Here is a 21,068-nt window from a genome sequence, read left to right on the forward strand (position 1 = left end):
TCTCACACCAAGTGTTTCCCAGGTACCTGCTCATCCATGCTTTTTTCTATTTTTCAATCCTTTTAGTGACACCTAGTGAAATTTGTGGAAAGTGCAGTTTCAGTTTTTAACGAAGAATTGATGCAACTGCAGGAACACACACTTCACAATCAAATGCTGAAGTACTGCACCTTATTTCATTTATTGCCCCTTGAATGGCTGTCTTTGAACAATGATACCAGATGCATTTTGGCCATTTAAAAATTTTGAGCCCACAGTATGGTCAAACACCTTATGTATTTGAGGCACAAAATTAATTTACTCTTTCCTCCTTTTAACTTTGTTTTAAATTTTGTCTTCTGTTGTTGCTGCTGCTGTTCCTCTACAGCAGTCCATGCGAAAGCTGCAAGTATCTGGACTTCTACACAAAAAACCAAACTCTTGCAGGAGATTAAGGTACACATTTTTAATATTTGGTATTCCTGAGCTTATTGGTCCACTCATTGCTCGGGATCGATCCAGAGTGGATGTGAAGTACTCTTTCATCAGCAAATGAAGTTTTCAACAGAGATGGAAAACGTATGCCTACTATCTAGAAAGCAGGCTAAAGACTTCAAAGGAAGAGCTTCCTCTTCAGAGCGAGCATTCATATGCAGTGGCTTTTGAACATGTAACCTCTTCTTTCTTAAAGTACAAAAACAAGTGGCTTCTGTAAAGGTTTATGTTGGTATGGATTTCAGCTGTGCAAATGATACAGCAACGAATACAAACCAGGCTCATAAATATTTGGAAAAAATACAAAATGGCTTCAAACAGGCCAATATTAAATGACTGGAACTAGTTCAAAAAATCCTAGGCCCTGCTTGATCTAAAAGGCTTCAACCTCCCAAACTAAACAGCCAATTAAGTCAGATTCTGAACAGGAAGATCTGAAGCACCAACTGGAAAGTCTGAATGCTCACTGGAAAAAGATCCGATGGAGAGTGTCACTGGGCACGCACACATCCAGCACAGGTAAGAGGCCCGGCATCTCCAAACACCTTTCCAGGCCACGGGTTCAGATCCAGTGTCTTATTATCCCTTTTCAGAATTTAGAAAATGAAGGCTTAAGGGGAAAATTAATTCAAGTACACCAACAGCAACAGTTCAAACATTTTACTAAATCAATTCACACAATTTCAAAATTGTAAATATAATTAAGGACAACAGGGTTTCTGTATTTTTTCTTCCAGATTTATCATTAAGACAATAAACAAACACAAATTAGGTTTATAGCATCTGTTCTTTTAAAAAATGAAAGGAACGCCACTCGATGTATTGATAAAGCACCACAACACAGTTACAAAATAGGGTCGGCCTGTTTCTTTCACAAGTAAAAGACTACATACTCCTAACAGCTTTCTGCTTCAATCCATACTTCATTAAAATAAAACTATAAAATCTCCTAGATTACACTAAGTTCAGACGATGCCTGGTATACAGTGCATTAACAGCAGTAATGCCAACTATCAGTGCCAACATAAAACATTTTAGAAAGTAAAAACAAAACAAACAAAAAAAACCCCAAAACAAAACAAAAGAACAACAAAAACCCCACCTTTATTCCCCTAGATGAGCAAAATTTAAAATAAGGGATGCTCTGCTTCACAATGAGTTAAGGATTTGGGGAGGACGATGGGCAGAAGAGGGGGCTGGTACTGTAGCTTTCTAGGCTTAGTTGGCATCTAGCTTGGCCATTTCCTGCACGTATATCCCTATACTCTCGCTGTCGAAGAGCACAAAGTACACCGTCTTGATTGAAGAGGACATTGTTGACACAAAATAGCTGGAGATGGCTTTCAGGATCAGCTGAGCAGCCGTTTGCTTTGGGAAGCCGTTTCTAGAAGGAGAGACAAAAAAAGAAAGAAAAATCAGGACTTGCTGAACAAGCTGTTGATGGTATAACCTTGCAGGGAATGCGCAGTCTTTTCTCTACCGCAGCACGGCAAATAAAGCTACAAAGCCAGTGTTTACAGTCCCAGTTAGAAGCTACAAACTTGTTTGTTCAGGCAAGACTTAAAATGTTCAAACGGAAGAAAAGCATTCCCAAAATGTGAATAGAGTCCACACGCATTAATGGGTTGGACCTTACAATATCTGATGGGTCAATTATTCTCATTTCACAGACAAGTAAACCAACAGCCGGTCAGCCTGAAGTGTTGAGGAAGGCAACATATGCGTTAGGAGTTGCAGAGTCAAACCCGTGCTGAAAACAAACAAACCAGTAGAGAAAAATAAAAAGGGATAGAGAACTTGACAGAGAAAATGAAGCATGAAAAGTTACAAAGTAGAAAATGGCTTTACCACTATTAATGGTTAACAACATAGCACAAATTTTTAAAAGTTACTTGTACAGCCTTGCTGCAGACTGAAAAGGAAGAGAGAATGAGTTCTAGTAGTTTGGTAGTGAGAAACAACACTGGCAACACCCTTACCGCTTCAAATGGGGTAGAAAAAGTGAAGCAGGCTGAGTGAAGGTGAGCAAGTCTGCTCTCCCGGGTCACAGAGAGCCTTGTCCAGATGGGGTCAGTCTAACTTCACTGGGCTTGGGAAGCCAAAGTAGCTGTGCCAGGGCTGAGGACAGACTTAAGGGACTCGATGGCTTTTCTAAGCCAACCTCAGCAAGACTTCCAACACTCCTTCCATCCTTTTTAATTACAGGCTGATTCAATGTAATTACACTCCTAAGAAAAGCATCTTCAAAGACATCTGCTTGGTATCAGCTGGAGAGAGTTGAAAACCAGAGGCCTTTCCACTCCTCTAGTGACGCCTAAAGAAGAGGCTCCTGCCTCCTTCTTCTGGAGAAGCCACAGACAAACAGAACAAACCTTGCTGCTTTGTCCGATGACAAAACTGTGCACCACTGAATTTCAAAGCTCAGTGCCTAATCTGGGAACCCTTCTTACAAGTTTTTTCACATTTTTATCTAGCAGCCATTGTCTGAAAGTTTCATCTGATCTTAAAGCCGGTCAAGCACAAGTAGAATGGTCTGAACAAAGCCATGACCCGAACTGTGGGTTTACAGGTCATGGCAAACTCCTGAAGTGACACCTGGTAACTACCTCGAATGTGGCCCAAGCTTTGCAGTGGTATTTCTCATGAAGTACTGCTAACCACCCAGGCTGTACTTTCACCCTAGCTGAAGTCTCCCCGAGCCGCAGTGAAGTGTGTTCCAATAATCAGCCTGAAGGTGATGGGACATGATCGCTCTGTTACGAGTAGGACCCAAACAGAATTTGAACGAGCCGACTGAACATCACCCGGTTGCCTGACATGCACTTACAGATATATAATGGTCAATACTCCCTGTTATAAAATGTGTACTATTAATACGACTAATAATTTACAGATTACACAGATGGCTGAGTTTTTCAGGAGTTTCCTCAGCAATTGGAAGAAGCTGGGCTAAATTCACCTCTGGCACTAACAGGTGCAACATCACTTAGCATTTGCTCACTGAAGCACCAAACTCTGACAATAAAATGCTGTTGCACTCTCCCTCTCATTACGTGCTGCAAGACACAAAATGAGAAAGGCAACTGCCTGTGTCATGGCCCACTAACTGCACATTACCTTACCATAAAATACACTCCGAGAGCAATTCTGTGGTAGTGCTGCCTGTAATGTGATATCATACATACTGCCTGAAGATAATGCTTGTGATATTTCAAAAATGATGACATGAAATAGCTCATGCTGTTTCTTTCTTTTCTCAAAATGCCCAATTTTTTCTTTTACTGAAGAAGAAAAAGAAAAGGAAAAAGCATCGTGACAAAACTTGTACTGTTCCAAAGCCAAATGAGTTGGTCAGGAAGAATCAGCTGTGTGACAAGTTAATCAACTGAGACATAGTTTTGACATAGGAGCTGCTTCCTATTGTCAGCTTACATAGAGAAAAAGACACGGACTCAGCATGCCGCCACATCTGATCACTTGTTAGTTACTTATGAATGCTGCATCCTGGCATATATTGAACAGATCTTGGAGGAGTTTTGCTCCTGAGCAGGAACTGTCACGCAGGCCAGCATCAAAATGAGGGTATGCACCCTTCCTGAATTGCTCACGGGGACTCTGAAGTCATGCAACCTCCACTTCAGTAGCGTTCCAGCAAGGCGGTCACAACAGGGCAAACGAAAGAAGAGCAGCCTGGTCAAAGGGAGGCATGCACAAAGGGAAGCCGATTAAAGTAAATTGTTTAGGACCACTCTCCCAAAAGAAAGGAAAGAGACAGAGTAGAAAAATCAGAAGAAAGGTGCTGACCCAGTGGCCATGTGTGGGCTGCAAGAAACAGAAGCCTCTTGTGCCGATCTACTGGTCTGAGTTAAATTCTTGTGGAAAGGCAGTTTGAGACTTTAGCCAAGCTAGTGTCAATTCAGATCAAAGTCACAGCCTCAAATGAAATCCCTACTCCGAGGACGATTTTATGTTCAATCCCTAACTCTCCTTTCCCTGTTCTCCTGCTGGCCCTACCAGACTGAACTCCAGGCTACCTTTGTACAGCACCCAACTCGTGCTTTCCACAAGTTGGCTGTAGCTGAGCATCTGGCCCACTGAACGCTACAAGTATGCTATTTTATTTCCCCCCATGATTTATTTGAACTGCCCTCATGTAATCCCATTCCTCAACTATAAAAGAGAATGAAACTGTTTATGTGGGTTTATTGGGTGATGTCTGCTTGACAGATGTCTGTACTAGAATAGCTGCATACATGTGGTGTCTTTGGCATTTGTCGTCTTTAAAAGCTTTACTTTTATTTTTTTTTTAACGCTTCTGACTTCATAAAAACAAGTAGAGAGTATTGTCAGAATATACTCTGTTCTCTTGAAAATTAATTTATGCTTGAATATCTCTAATTAAGAGAAAAAAGGGAAAATACACAACCTCATATATTTCTCAAGGCCTGCTGATTCCTCTCTGTCTTTTAAAAGCACCACTTCAACTGGCTTGAGTAAGAATGACGTGCATATGCCAAGTTGAGAACTTAGCCACAGATCTTGCCTGTCAGTAACCAGATTTCATAACAGAACGTGAATCTCAGGATTATTCAGGGTTTCACCACCTTCCGACACCAATCAACTACTTCGCAACAAGGGCTGGGACTGGTTCTTCACTGGGAGCTATCCAGAAAAGAAAGGGCTCTGTGGAAGACACTTTACATAGCCTCGCCCCAGGCACCTACGTAACCAATTCCATAGTCACCCTACAGTCCGTGGAGGAATCACTTTCTCCTGAAGAGCAATTCAGAGCTTCTCTTTGTACCAACTAGCCTGTGCACCTGACAGCTAATTCAACAGGTTAGTATGAACCCTCCGCTATATTTCTCTACCATTCCACACAGTTTGCTCCTGTTACCTCCTTAAAGTGACACCCATGCAGATTAACCTTATTTGGAGCTTTGTCTGATGCAAGTCGCTTAAATTTATTATCCTAGTGAAACTTCTGTTTCTTTATTGTCATTCACCCAAAAGCTCAAACAGCACTTCCTGCCCTAACCCACAGAATATGCAGGAATTAATCTAGTGTTGCAACACCGCACAATGGGAAGAATATTCTTGCTGTGCATCAGCCAACTTCTTTCATGGCAAATTCAAAAGGGGCAGTTGTTCAGGGTTAAGTACACAACTGTGTAATTCAGCCTAGTTTTGGCCCTTGGTCTTCATACTGAGCCATCATTACGGGCCAAGTGTTCCAAACCTCCCTCCCCACCCCAAACCCAAGGGCCTCAGGTTAAAAGCGCAGTCTGTATTTAGACTCTTAAGAACGTGATCCAACTTTCAAAGGCACTGAGCATCCTGTACGAAGCCAAAGGACCTTAACTTTAGACTGTGGCTTTCAAAAACCTTGGCAAAGGCTTTTAATGCCTTTTTTTTCTGAAAGAGCCCCAGGATGTAACCTGCATGGAACTCAGCTTACGATTTTGGGTGAGAGCTTGAAGTGACTCTGCAAATCCTGAGAATCAAGGCACTTCAGGTTTGCTGCTTAAACGAATGCTAAGGCATGTCTTCTGGCCATCCCAAGACAAGTATTCAGCAAGTTTGATTATGCACTAAACCTAGGTAAAACAGATCCCTTTTCTTCATGTTCTCCTCCACATCCCCAATTTATATGAACAAATTGATAGTCCGAAAAAAGGCTTTTAATAGCCTCTTAACAAGTTTGTTTTATGTTCTTTAACCTATTTGCATGCATTAAGATTCTGCAGGGATCACGACTAGACCTGCCAAAGTTGAACTAGTGTTCAGGAGAATACTGCAGGCTCCATGCACAGCTTGAACAAACCTAGAAGAAACATTTCATTCAGGAAACTGATCTAAACGAGCAAGAATAAAGTCAGCATTGTAGCAATGGCTTTTGTACATGAGAAGGGAACATACGAGATGGCACTTAGAAAATGTGACCTATTTGGCATCGGGTTTGTGTAACAGCCTTACCTGCCACTGCCAATTGAAGGAAATGCAATTGATTTCAGCTTCTTTTCATCAGCCAGAGCCAAGCAGTTCTTCACCGTCTTTTCCAGCAGCTCCTCGCATTTGTCTGAGCCCCAACCTGGGCTGTTACAGTGGATCACGAATTTCGCAGGCAATCCATGGCCAGCACTGACAACAGCTAGTAAGAACCGAAAGTGAAACATAATTCCTTTCCTCTCCTTAGGATTAAAAGAGTGCATATGTGATTAAAATCGCAAACAATTGACAGACATTCCCTTTAGCCCCTGTGAATGGTTTAGATTACAAATCACACAGCCTTAAAATATAACAACATGATTACAGAGACTTCGTATTTTCCATTTCCAGCTGCACTTTGCTGTGGTAATTTATAAATCATAGCTATAACCGAGCTTATTTTAGAGAGAGCAAGAATTCGTGGCTGACATCAAAGGAAACACATTTATATTGGGGATTGTGCAAACTTGTGTAACGTGTAAGGAGAAAGGCAAGTAATCTGTTAGAATGCAAACCCGTTCAAGGGATGATCTTGCTCTGGTTCAGTTTATTGCAGCATCAGGATGCTAGACAGTCACAGAGTTACGACTTGTGGGACCTTCAGCTACTCCTGCCAAATACACAGTTTGTTTACCTAGCTTCTGATCACACTGCAGCCCAAACTGGATCAGTTCAGAGCTACTAGTGCTCTGCCAACTGGTAAGGAGGGCCAGAAAAGAGGTGAATTCAGATTTTTGCTTTATGTCCAGCTTTGTTTCTGAGTAACTGTAAAGAAACAGTTGTGTGATTTCGTGTGATTTCAAGACTTTGGGCCTGGTCTTATTTGAGCTTTTTTGTGTATGGGTCATCCAAGATGACTTAAACAACACTGGTTTTAGTTTCTCTCTTTCCACCATTCTTGACAGATGGTTGGAGAGGATGCATTTATAGATTCACAATGTTTGATTTACACCGTTTATATACTAACAGGCAAGACCTTGTATGTACAAAGAAATAGAGAAGAATTTTTACCATGCTAAACGTATATTATCACCACAATACTACCACGGATGTGTGGGGACTAAGAGGATGCAGCACAGCCTGCCTACAGACTACTGGCAGCCAGGGATTCTCCAGACAAGAGGCCTTTTCTCAGCAGGAGAACACATTCTGGGTTCACCACTTCCCATCACAGAGCAACAACAGACTGTGCTCTGCCTGCCAGAAAACAGGATAAGAGGATCACTGCCATTTTTGAACCCACAGGTCTGTGGTTGCAATTAAAAAGTTGTAACTTTGGTTTGTTAAAAAAAAAAAGAAAAAAAAGGAGGGAAGAAAAACACCCTAATCACAGGCTGAGGGAAGAAAAACAGCTAGTCGAAATCTCACAAGAGCGTACACTGAACCTTCATGGAGTCAGCCCCCGTAACACGCACGCTTTGGGATATAATCATACACGGCCACAAAAGTGTAGGTATAAAATGGCAGCTTATGTCTTAAAAAAAATGATAAAAATACCAATAATTTAAAAAAAAAAAAATCTGGTTTGTAAAGGTGCTTAGAAGCCAGAAATCCTCTACTCCATTCTGGAATGTTTATGAGGCATTTTGTTATTTAAGCATAGTAGAAAGAACTCTTGGAGCACAATCATCACATATGGATACTATCCTGTAGCTGCTGCAGGAAAGAGAAAACAGACTTTGTCATACGGCATTCTGAGCGGAGGTTAATCAGAAGAGTACATTTTGAAGGACAATGGAAGCACAAGCATTTACGTTCTTATGGGTTTGTAGATTCTCAACATGTTGAATAGCCTCAGTGTTAGGCAATGCTGATTTGTCATAATGTGCAACTAAAATGTTGCCAGATTCAGAATACATCATAAATCCAAGAAAAATCTATTAAAAGCAGCTGACATATCTCTGGTCAGATGTGAAATGTGGATAATATCTTCATCCTGAAAGAATAAAATACTGTATCGATACGCATCACCAACTTCAATATTTCTCAGGGAGCGTTTTCTAGGGTAGTCATTAATTAACTCATTAGGATTCTGTGGAGGACAATTGTTAATTACCAAAAGCAGTTGTCCCTTACTTCAAACGCAAATGCTCTGAAAGGGGAAGTAAGTTATGCTTTTGCTGTAGGAAAGGAAAGACAGAATGGACATGTTCTGTGCTAGTTACAGTTATACTCCAGATAAGGATCCTTGTTATTGGCAGATTAAAGGGATACCCATATAATTGAGAAATCTGAAAACTGGCTATCCGTATGATTGAGAAATTGATGTGTACCAATTCTTCTCTAGAGTCCTCCAACAAGTCCCTAACAGCCAGTTTCTGCCAGCGCAGTGTAGAGCTCCCCGCGGGGTAAGACTGCCAAGCAGCCCTCAGATCTGAGGAATGCACTGATGGCTGAGAAAAAAAATCTTTTCTCTCCAACTTGCAATCTATTTGTAAGCAGTTCAGTCTGGGCTGATAAAGAATACTGTACAGAAGTAAGCAAAAAAAAAAAGTGAGTAATTGATTCTACATAGTTTTGCAGAACGAGAATTCAAAAAAAACTTACTAAAAATTTTAAAAAGCAAGGAAAAAAAAACCCCACTGTATTAAGCACCAGAAGTAAACAGTTGTAATTCTTCCTGTCAGAGCTGAAGTCTTACATCTCCTCTTCAGCTTTAGTCAGAATTCGTTTACAAAACTGCGCACACTGTATTTATTTTTATAGCATAAACACAGATGGCAGAATCAGCCTTCTATATGAATAACATGTATCAGCAATTTCACAGATGGTGTAAAATTATATATCGTCATTACCAAACTTTATTACTCATATAGTAGATTTTTCTCAGATATTACATAAATTTTGATAACTAGGCATCAAAAAGTCATAAGCTTTTATAGTGATGATTTTGGCACTGATTAAACAAAGTACGCAAGCAGATGCTTAACTTTAAGCACGTGCTTAAGTTCAGTGAAAGTCAGCGGCACTTCACCAAAGCAGATGTTTAACAGGGTTGGACTCAACTGTTCTGAAAAATACGCACCTAATTAATTGCTTTTCTGAACTGTGCCCTTAATAATCAACTTTCATTGTGTATACGCGTACCTGTGAATAGACTGATTTTACTTGTAATATGACATCGCTACACCATTTCCGAGATGCTTTGGTAAAGGTTACTTAAGATGCAACGTGTGTATTTTAACTTTGGAGAATACAAGTATCGTGTAACCCATAAAAGTTGTCTGCAGACGGCATGAACCCAAGCGCTGCACTAGGAGGAGCTTGGCTGGCTGACGGCAATGCAGACGCCGCCGACAGCGACCCAGTGCCCGCAGGCTTTTGTTTGCAGGTTTCCGAAGCGCAGAACCTCACCTCCAGCTATGTCCAACGGCCCGTTCTTTTTGCGAAGCTCAATGACAGCTTCCACAAACTCCTTGCCGCCTTTCTTTTCCAAAGTGCTCCCTGAACAGAGAATGGTTATTTTACTCCTCTGATCCCAGGTTTCCGCAGCAGACATGTGACTCATCATTATTTTTTATAACATCATCCTAGAGTTTTCTGCCCAAACATTTTTTGGGGACTGCAAAGTAAGATCTAAACCTTTTGGGACTTCAGAATTAGCTAGTCATTAAAAACAACAACAACAACAACAAAAAGAAAAAACCAAAAAAGACAACCCTAACAACCCAAAAACCTCACATCGGTATCCCTTGCTAGCATTCTCAGACTCCGATTTTAAAGTCAAAACATCTGACATGACATCCCTACCTCCTTCCTTATCATGAGCATCTGCTAGTGTGAAATGTTCCAGAAGAATGTGCTAGCTCAAGAGCGGTCGAAGGTTCACCGTTCCTTCCCCTAAGATTCATTTCCCCTCTCTCTTACAAATTGTTTTAAAGAGCCATTTGCCACAATAAGAATTTGAAACTCACCTGATCTTGGTCCCTGACCCCAACAGGTGGCACCAGGAATGAAACAGTCTCGTGAGTGCAGCGGGCTGCTTTACTTGGTAACTGCCCAGCTTGTTGAGCCACCTTTAACCAAGAGGAAGAGCCTCAGAAATAAGGAGAATCTCTAAGGAACATATTCCTCCAATGAACTTCTCTAACTACAGCTAAGGAGCTGGACAAAGTCATTCTGGGAGGAGAAGAGCTGTGCAGTGTTTCAGGGCAACCAAAAGGTATGCTGTTTACAAAGGCAGTCCATCACTAAATGGTTTAGATCTTATTTTGCAGCTCTAGTTTTAAATATTAATATTAAAAAAACAGCCCAAGAAAGCATTTTCCTAACTACATAAGCATCCCACATAATTTGGCACTGTGCATATTAATTATAAAGGTAGATAAGTAAAAAGCAGTGATATCATAAAGGCTCTGATTTGAGATATTACTTTGCAAACTGATTTCCAAAAATTCAGAACTAGGATCTCTAAGGATCTAGACATTTATTTGGTGAAACCCCTTACTTTCACTGATGAAGAAAGAAAAAACGCATTTTCTGATGGAAGTGCACATACTGTATGCTCAAGGAAGCAGAGCCCCTCCTCCAAGGTTCAGTTTACTAAACAGGGTTACAGCTCTAAGAACTAAGAGGACTGCAAGATGCTTTTGTTTTGACACCATTGCTAAACTTCTTCCAAAATGAAGATTAAAAGTTGAAAACAATGCATTTGTTTGTTCATTCAAAAACTGACTCTGTGACCCTGCCTCTATTTTGCTATTGACAGTTTATTGCTGTTGGGGTACAAAAGCTGAGGACAATTAAAAAATGTATGCCTTTTCTTTTGCTTTTTTCATAACCGATTCTCAATGGGTGTTAGCCAAAAGCTGGATTGCAAGGTCAGACTACGTAGGTCAGAGTGTAATTTGCTCTTTGTGCTCATTTAAGCTTTTTTATAGAAATACTTCAGTCTAAGTTTATTCAGACAAACTCCTCACTAAGAATTTTCTGGAACTCGAAGTTACCTATCCCTGTGCAACTGAGTGGAAGGCACCATCTTACAAATCTCTTAAAAGACAGTAACGGCTTCATTTGTAGCAGCAAGGTGTCTTAGGAGAGTGTGCTAGGAAAGGAGATCCACCCCAGACCTGAGGTGCGTGGAACACGCCGCCCTTCAAAGGCAGCGCTATGCCAGGCAGCAGGACACGCAGCGCCCTTTGCTGAACCAGCCTCGCAGACGTGGCTGACACCAGGGTCCTACAAAATCACTGACAGGCAAGGGTTGGGGAGGGAAAGAAACAGTCTTCCGATCTAGTTATATTCTTCTTGTACGTCTTTCCATATCCTTCCTATTTATATTTGTATATATTCCAGTTATATTCCCCTTGAGTCCATGAACTCAGATCAGTCCTAAACCCCATGACATTCATAATCCTTAATTTCTCTTCTTTCAAGGGGAAACATAATTAAGCCTTGTGCAGAACCTAGGAACAGAAAAGATCTATTAAGTAGGTCATTTCTTTGCCATTGCAAAGCTGTTGTACATTTAATGGAATTTAGCCTAGTTTGGTTTAATTCAACCCAGAAGGATCAGCTTTTTCCCTTCTACTGGGAATTAATTTATAATTAAAAGCAATGAACAACCCTGTCAGTTTATTTCATTGAGCTCTCTTCTTGCAAATCTGGTACAAAGAAGAGCAAAAGTAGTATTTGGTATGAATCGTGAGGTTTTCTGCATTTGCTCCTCAATTATGTTCTTCTTCTGATTAATAGTGAAGGTTTATATTGAAATTATATTTCAGAACTATGCTGTAAATCAGCTTCATCTGGGAAAGGACATACTGTATTTAACCATTTTCCACTACATTAGTAAGTTTCTTGATGGAAGTCTTGCTTCACAGCTTCAAGGTTAGTAGCTTATTTGCTCACAGGCATAAATATGTGTCACTCCCATGAGAATAAGATCATTATCTCATGCTTTCCAAGCAGGCATCGGTATCAGTGTTGAAAACAGCGTTAGCAGAAATTTAGGCTCTAAAATTCTCAGGATAAGCCCCCAGTACATTTAAATTGTTAGGGAAAAAAACAACAAAAATAAAATAAAAAAAAAATTTAGATGGGTAAAAGTTAATCATTGGAAGCTAAGCATTTGTGCACTTCTATTCTTTCTTACAGCAGTCAGAGGCAACAGGAACCTACACTAAGGAATGAGCAGTGCAGCTTTGAGACACAATTTTCTTTGTAGGGTAGCAAAGCATTTCTTTGTCAAAGGGTAGGAGACAAGCACGTTAACTAAATGAGTCTGACAGGCTTTGGAAGCATGTTCTTCAGATACAGGGCATTACGACACTTTTACTTTAATGTCTCTGCATAATGTTTAGCCAGCCAAGTCACAGCTGTTCCTGCTCCAACAGGCTATACAGAGCTACGTTCGCCTGTGTGTTACTCAGAAAGTAGCCCCTTCAGAAAAAGCAGGCGCCGTAGGACACGCCAGCTCTGCCGCAGGACGCGTGTCCCTCCAAGCCAGTACGGACACAGGGCCTCCGGCGTGGAGGGAGACCATTCGCAGAGCGATGACGTGGTTAAGATAAGAGGCTGGGATCAGGTGACTTTTTTAAGCATGGTGGGTCATCACCCTTACCAGCAACTTCTGTATTCAGCCCAAATTCTGATTTGCCTTCTCAAATTACCAAGGCAGTTCAGTTGAAGTACTGCTACCCTTTTACGATATCCTTCAAAATACTGTACGCAGAGAGGGGTATTACTAGGATCAGAGTTACTCAGAGGACACTTAAGATACTGAATTGAGACATCCGTCATGTTTTCTATCATGCCTTCTCTCATCGGTGTAGCTTAGATGACCGACCGCCTGAAAAACGTATGTAATGTCACTAGCCGTGTGCTTGTGGGCATGAGGACCGTTGAGCAGGGCTGTGAAGGTAATCGGTCCATAAGGTAAAATATGAAAAAACTAACCAATCTTAAGAGTTCAGAAAATACAGATGGGCTAGATCCAGCATGTCAGATGTGAACATCTGAAACTTGGCATGGAGAGGCTATACTGGAACTGGTTAGAAATCTAAAAATCAAGACTCAAACCATATTCAAAACGGGCATTTAACATGTCAAACAGACAATGTGGTAATTCATTTTCCTTGGTCACATGCCTGCATTGCACGTACTGTTCCTGCACTTCAAATTTTGGCGGTGCATTCTACTGTTACTTCTGAAAGTCTGATTTGGTGATAAAATCAGAAATGCCCACTGAGTTTGCAATTACTCATTTCTTTTTACTATCAGTCAGGACTGCTGGAAGTGAGAAATGAATGCAAATCTGCATAGCTACAACAAGCTTGTGGCTGCTGATTGACCATGCACACACATACAAACTCCGCAGCACTGAACTTTCCATTACCTACTTCACCACCGGTGTAGAAGTCAGAGTTTGTCGGGTGAACGACAGCATCACTGTCGATCGTGGCAATGTCAGCCTGTACAACTTGCAACTACAACAGGTAAACAGATGTATATCAACCACGTTGGACAGAGACCCAGCACAGGCTCTACATTTACACATGTACCAACGTCCATATTTTCCTACCTTTACATCTCCAAACCTTGCGCCAAAGGAGTATGCTGAGTTGTGTGTGCAGGTGTGTGTACAGAAAGGGGTGTAGGGAACAGGAGGAGGAATATTGAGTATGACATGATCAAATAAATGTTAAAATGACAAGTCAGAGCAATCACATGAGATCATTTCCAAAGTTTTAAAATCAGCTAATACCCCATTTCACTTTGCAGAAACCTAGAACAACCAGTTCCCCACAGAGCATGACACTAAAATATGGAATCTGTTTAAAAAAAGAAATTCAGGATCATCAAGCCAAACAAAATAACTAGTTTCTCCATTTTGTCAGCATCAATAAGCTGACAGGCACTAATCTTCACATGTTTAGTGATTCATCATTTTGTTTCTAATAATGACAGTCTCCTTCATATGGAGGAAACCATGTATTTGCAGACAGGGTTGTACTGAATTTGCTTTAAAAAATACAAATGATCGTTCTTATATTTTAAAGGTAAGGCGTATTTTCTAATTATGTGTTGGAATGGCTGAGCCACTTGTAAAAATATACATACTTCTGAGAAAGGATGATTTAAAAATTAGCCTTCTTAAATCTTTTTCTTGTTAAATTACTTGTGTACATTCCCATAGGAAATGCAGTAGAAGAATTATGCATTGTATTCTATTAAGGAAGTTTAAAAACAAAAGACAGCAGCAGGTGTAATCAAATAAGAAGGGAATGCAGTACATAATGCATGAAAGTTAATTTTTCTTTTACTTTTGCTGAAGAACAGACTTCTGTTGAAGAAGGATTTTTAATTTTATTTTTCAATCTGGAACAAGTTAGAAGCTTTAGAAGCGATACACCATCCATGATAGTATCTACAAGTTCATTGTTGGTATAATATCAGTATTTGTTTTCAGCTGAATGTGAAAGTGACAGGGAGTAATTGAAGCATAATGGAAACAAATTATTTGACTGAATTAAACATGAAATCAAGGTAGGAAAGATTGGGGGATTGTTAATTATTTAATCATTCCTCTTTAAAAATTTTATGCCTACTCTGAGTATCAGAAAAAAAACCAAGATTGCAGTTAGAATGGAGAAACTGCTTATTTTGAAAACAACCTGACAAAAAAGTATTTTAGTCCTCAAAGTATCCAAATAAGAAACCCCCCAAAATAGCTAACAGTCACATATGATCATTATGGAAAAGAATTTAAATGATTTGTTTTAACTGAAATCAACTTGAAGACTAGCAATAGCTGCAAGTATTCAGATTTGGTGAAAAAGTATTTTGAATATAGTTCTTTAACAAAACAGAACCTGCAAATTTTGAATTTCTGCTCTTATTAAATGTATGAAGCCCTAGAGAGTAAATTCTGGGTTCCATAATTTCCATGTGACTGTTAGTTGTGTCAACCCATGCCCCATTTACCTAGGTCATCTTTAAGGTCAATGTCAGCATTGGTAGGATTGATAATGGCCTCCACCTCGAAGCCGGCTAAATTACTGATTTCACTGTGAATAAGGTTCAGCTGAAAAGAAAAGCATGAGGTGGGAAATAACAGGACAGCTGGGAAATCACAGAGAAGCTGCAGAAAAGTGAGCTTTGCAACACAGATGGAGATAGCATCACTGCAAACAAATATGCAAAATAAAAGGCAGGTCATAAAGGAGGGTTATTATCAAAAAAAAATTCAAACACAAGACTCAAACATTGTTCACACTGGGAGGACATGCATGTGCCTACTAACAAGCTCTATTTTGGCTTTATGCTGACCACTATTTGGGATTCTTATTTTGGCATTATAAGAGGGTATTCGTTTCTCCTCAAAGTACAGATGAAGGACACCCTAACAATTTCTTACGCATCAATTACGGGAATGTGCCATGACTGTTCAGCACTGAAACTGGGTGAAAGATGCTGCTCCTCCTTCTTTAAGCCAGCAAACATGAGCACATCTTTGAGAACGCACACACTTGTCTCCAGCGATCCCTCCATCCTAACAAGGAGACACGTTTCTCTTTCTTTCCTTGTTAGTGGTCACCATATCTGTACTGCAGGCACTTCAGTTCTGCTGCCTTTGTGGATGGCTGGTGAAGCACTGTAAGGAGGCACTATTATGTGCTTATTGCTTCTAGTTTTTATTTTATTTGCTTTACTTCCATCATTTATGAAAACAGAGATTTTAACCCCACCCACTAATGCCCATTAACTCCTCTCATTAACACCCATGTATTTAAAGCACGCTTCTCAACTGCTGTCTGAATCATTGCAAAATCAGAAGGCTTTCTCATGAGCATACTGTAAAGTGAGGAAGTTAACAGAGACATCTAGAGATTAACCTCACATCAGCACTACGTGCTCTTAAAAGAATAAAAAGAATTAATGAAAGATGAGGAAGTGCAGATTTCAACTTCTAGCAACACATTTTGAGCAAGACTTACAAACTAGCATATAAAATAAGAAGTCAGTGAAAAGACCAGCAATGGTAACAAACTGATCCTGCCATGTCATACTAGTGAGGATGTTTTTTTAGAAGTGTTTAGAGGTGTAAAGTGATAGCACAATTTGCTTACTACTGACAGTTCGGGTGTCTCGTCATAGTATGTGACCCACACTGCAGAAACAACTCTGTAATTTGAGGCGATTTGATGCAGATGCCAAACTTGGCAAAAGTCAAAACTGCAGTATGCTGACAGGTATGCGGGGAAGCTTATAACCAGGGGTTTGTAACACTGCTTTGTAGACGATGTTGGGAAGTCTGATTTCACATGCACCAAGTTTACCACTGCCTAAACTTAAAACACTTTAATATGCAAAAAATTTTCCAGACTCTTTCATATGGGGAAATAGATTATCTACATCGTAAATTATGCTTCTATCTACAACATGCATTTAAAATGATTGTTTCAGTAGCTGATTAGGCAATACGGAAAGCAACTATGAAAGAGAGAGTTCGCATTCATTTATGCAAGTCCTAAAGCCAGCTGCAGTTAAGCCAGGCATTCCTTCTAATCCAAAGCCCGCTGGGTTCAACTTATGAAGCATAACATATACATTCAGGCATGGCAATTAATCTCATCAATAACTGAATTTTGTCTCTTGGTTTGTAACCCACGTTCTGTAAACTTAACTCTTCAAATCTTCTCCTTGTGTATGTGAGTTTATTAATAGGCAATACGAGCCAATTCATGAAACCAATACAAGTGAATGGGTCATTTAAGGAGGCCAACATCCATATATTTAAGTTTTATGAAAAAATTATTTCCATTTCATTCATGTGATTATATGAATTGACCTTCTTTCTCTTTTTAAAAGCCTGCAATTTCATATAATTTGCATATGTTGCTTGAGTGAACTACGTTCCCTCAAAATAAGGTGATTTTGGCTAAAAATGAGTGTAATTCAGCCTTGTTTTAAGTACGGGTCTGTTTGGGAATTTGTAATAAAACCTAAGAAAGGTTGCTTTCCAAATAGCTTAGAATCCTTTAATACTTCACACGTGGCAAGTTATTCATACTTGAGTTTGAGTCTTGAGTTTGACTACAAGCAACTGCTGTTTAAAAAAAAAAAGTCAAATTAAATCAAACCAAAATGTTAAAGAAACTTTATGAATTTTGAAATAAAAAAACCAACAACAAAACACATGCACACACCAAAAGACTGTTTTGTGGAGATTTTAGTATGTTCCTAAGCATATTTTGTTCATTTTATAGGTGACTCCCTTTGATCCCTATTTCTGTGTTCTACAAGTTTCTGCCCCAGATCTATTGGCTGCAGACCATTTTGGTTTCAGACCTTTAATCTGTCTCTGTGCCTACTCATATATGGGATTTACATAGCAACCAGCTGGTAATTGGAGTTTCAATTTAACAGCAACAACAAAATGCTTAAAAAGCTGCCCATCACTCATAGCATGTGTTGGCAGCTAAGTATTATTTTGCTAAATTTTGCATTTACTGTTCAATGCACTGTTAGCTATCTGATTGCCAAAAGCAATTAAAAAAAAATCAGAAGTTTTCCCATAGAATTAAATGCTCCAGTGAGTAATTGCTCAATTTTATTACCCAATAGTATGAAGCATGTATTAGACAGAAGTGATTCCCTAAAGGACCACTTTAAAAAAATAAATAGGCACAAGTTGCATATACATGTGCAACAAAGAACGGACATAACTTTAGGTAACATTTAAATTAAATGTTAGTTAGATAAAATGCAGATGGCACTTAGCACATCCATGAGTATTTTCTGAGCCAAGCCTTGCATTTCTTATTTCAGACAAAATTACCTTGAAAGTCTTGGAACTTTTTCTGGTATGAGTTTCATACAGAAAACTGAAGATGCCTGTTGCAGACAACAAGCTGAGGTCTCTCAAAGTCCAAACCCTAACGCTTAGCCTTGAGGTCTTACAACTCTGCCTCTACTCCGTAATTGTCTCAGGAAAAACAAACTAGTTAATGTGCAGAACACCACGTTTCCATTGGGATGTCACTTGCAGGATGTGCAATCATTTACATATTAACTAGATTTTAATACTTAATTAGCGTAGCACTAATACACTTCTACAGGTATAACTGAAGGGTTCTTTGCCATTTCCTGACCTCTAAGAATTTCTAGCTGAATGTCAGCAGTTACCTAAAGATTTAATGCAGTAACAGTACTTTTTAAAAACTGAACAATACCCAGGATTGCAACATCCTCATTTGTGTTTTCAGTAATTAAATCTGAGGATATTAGAAGGATGAAGAGCCGTTCTTGCAAATAAAACCCTTCCCTTTCCCTTCTGCAAACATGGAGCCAAGAAAAACATTTTTCCCATTAAACACTTAGGAATGACATGATACTACGAATAGGATTATTTTCTTCCTTCTCTGCATCTAGTAAATTATTTCCTGATCTAGCAGATAGTGGTTTTGCAGACCAGAGACATGCTGTAAAGGTGTTCAAGGATGTCACAGGAGGTTCGAAAGATACCAATTGATTGATTGGGCTTTTCGGTTTCATTGTTTGCACTGTATTTTATTAAGAACACACAGAACGTGAAAGTAAACTGAAAATCTGCATGTACAAATTCAAGAAAAATCAAATAAGTGTGATCAATATGAATATTTTTGCTTCTCAAATGGAAAAGCTCAAAATGTTTTAACATATTAAGCTTTCCTACTATCCATGTGAAGAGTGTAACTATCTCCATTTCACAAATGGGGAAGGCAACAGAGAAAGACGAGGTGATTTACAGTATCTCTGAATGAGCCAAAACCAGAAGCCAGGAGTCATGGTTTTGAGGCTTCCAGCTGAACCACCTAAACACACTGTCCCCCCTACCCAAGAGATTAGCAGATTTTTCCTTCCCTCAAAATGCTGTTTAAGGAGCGTGAGGCTATGCTGAATAGAAGAAAGGTCCTCCTCGAACAGGCAAACACCTTCTGCCCTCACGCACTTTGAAAAAAAGCAACATGCGTGAGTCTAAGGAATCGAACTGCAACACTATTGTCCAGAACAGCTATTGAAGAAAATTCTTAGTTCATCATGCTTATGAGTACCATGTGACACTAATTTAAGACAACTACAACAAACCAGATTTTTCTCCTGTTAAGCATCAGACTTAGACAAATTTAAAAAAAATCAGTATTATCTTTTTAAACAGCAATTGCATGTAGAAATGGCTAAGCAGAAGCATTTAACTGATTCAAAGTCACTGGAGTTTTTATAGATAACTGTTACATTTAATTTGTAAATTTCCAAAATAAATAGCAATTATTCGAGACTTCCATGTCTCACTTAAGTAATTCACCACCACCACCACCGATAAGATTGCAGTCTGCTAAACCTGCACTTAGCAGCAGACATCCTGTCACACCCAGGAACCTCCTGGCCCATGCAAAACACACCTCAAGGTCAGGAGAGAGGAAGCATTCAACTCCCACCGACTCCATGATTGAAAGTTTTATCTTTGCCTTTTTTATCACAAGAAAATAAAAATTATTTTGGTAATTTTGAAAATGCATGTTTTGAAAATAATTTCTGGGGAATGGTCTGAAAATATTTCTAGGAATAAGCCAGCATAATACTTTTTTTTGTTGTTTCTATGCTAAATAAAATCTCTTTGATCACTTCAGTGCAAAGGTTTTTTGCATTTTAAGCTTTCCACATTTTCAGTCTCAACATGAATGCTTAAAAGAATTTAGGTTGGTCTAAATGTGCTATTTTGGGGGGTAAATCTGAACAAAGACATTAATATATTATTTACCAGTTCAAACAAGGTAAGATTTTCATTTTTAACTCACACATAACAGGACACAGAAAATTCTTATATTTGTTAGATAGCCTACTTTTCTTAGATTTTTACACTAATCATTTACTGCCTCTGAAGACAGTTTCTCACAGGGAGTCAAAAGCAAAATATAATCTGTGCTAGACACATCTCGACAGCACCTATGCATTCTCTACCCCTCAGAAAATAATCCATTTCATTTGGAGTGTTCCCTCACAGGAGACAAATGGGTTTTCGTTTTTCTCTTCCTTTTTAATTATGTGTACTGTGTTACAAATAAAGGCTAACACCTGGCCCCTCTCATGTGCAGGGCTAACTGACAACGAACCAGTATGGGGATGGACACGTCATACCAGCAATTTTTTCAGGGAGCTGCACTCCAAGTGAATGAGAAAGCCAGAAAGTCCATTTCCCAGTACAAGGTACTCACTGGAAGGCTCTACAACAGACACTGGCTTTGCTCACCACAGCTTAAAGCAGTCCTGGAGTTCATGATTCTCTTCCACTGAGCCCAACAGCAAAGCCTCATTCATTTGCTGGGTCAGTCTCGTTGGAACACAACACTGGGTCTTATTACAGGTTTCCTATGGTAACTAAAAGGAGTTCAAAATCAGGTCCGAAAGTCTGACATTACTTGCTTTCTTGAAACAGTAATGTAGTTTATAAATTCTGGGTTCTAATTTAGTCATCAAAATGTTTTTAAAAACATGTTCAAAACCACCCCCCTAGTAGTAGTCAAATAACAAAAAAACCCTACCAAACCAACAGTCTAGCTCTAGCTGTAAAATTAAATGTGGAAAATTAGAAGTCTTGCAAAAAATAACGTTACTCTCATGCA

The 21,068-nt window shown here is 39.4% G+C and overlaps 1 protein-coding gene across 8 annotated transcripts in view; it reads right to left on the reverse strand.

Moving 5' to 3' along the window:
- Positions 1-1,119: 1,119 nt before the first annotated feature.
- Positions 1,120-21,068, reverse strand: part of MACROH2A1 (macroH2A.1 histone) — a 47,727-nt gene continuing 27,778 nt past the window's right edge. For 5 of the 8 annotated variants that reach the window (XM_075164625.1, XM_075164618.1, XM_075164617.1 and 2 more), the window contains 4 exons: positions 15,388-15,487; positions 9,817-9,906; positions 6,451-6,625; positions 1,120-1,858 (listed from right to left, as the gene is read on the reverse strand). In XM_075164625.1, the coding sequence (XP_075020726.1) occupies positions 1,693-1,858; positions 6,451-6,625; positions 9,817-9,906; positions 15,388-15,487 (531 nt within the window). In that variant the 3' untranslated portion in view covers positions 1,120-1,692. Of the gene's footprint in view, positions 1,859-6,450; positions 6,626-9,816; positions 9,907-13,798; positions 13,890-15,387; positions 15,488-21,068 lie in introns of all 8 variants that reach the window. The other 3 variants (XM_075164619.1, XM_075164620.1, XM_075164621.1) reach the window with 2 other exon arrangements.

This window comes from Calonectris borealis, chromosome 15 (genome assembly GCF_964195595.1).
Source record: "Calonectris borealis chromosome 15, bCalBor7.hap1.2, whole genome shotgun sequence".
Classification (NCBI taxonomy): Eukaryota; Metazoa; Chordata; class Aves; order Procellariiformes; family Procellariidae; genus Calonectris; species Calonectris borealis.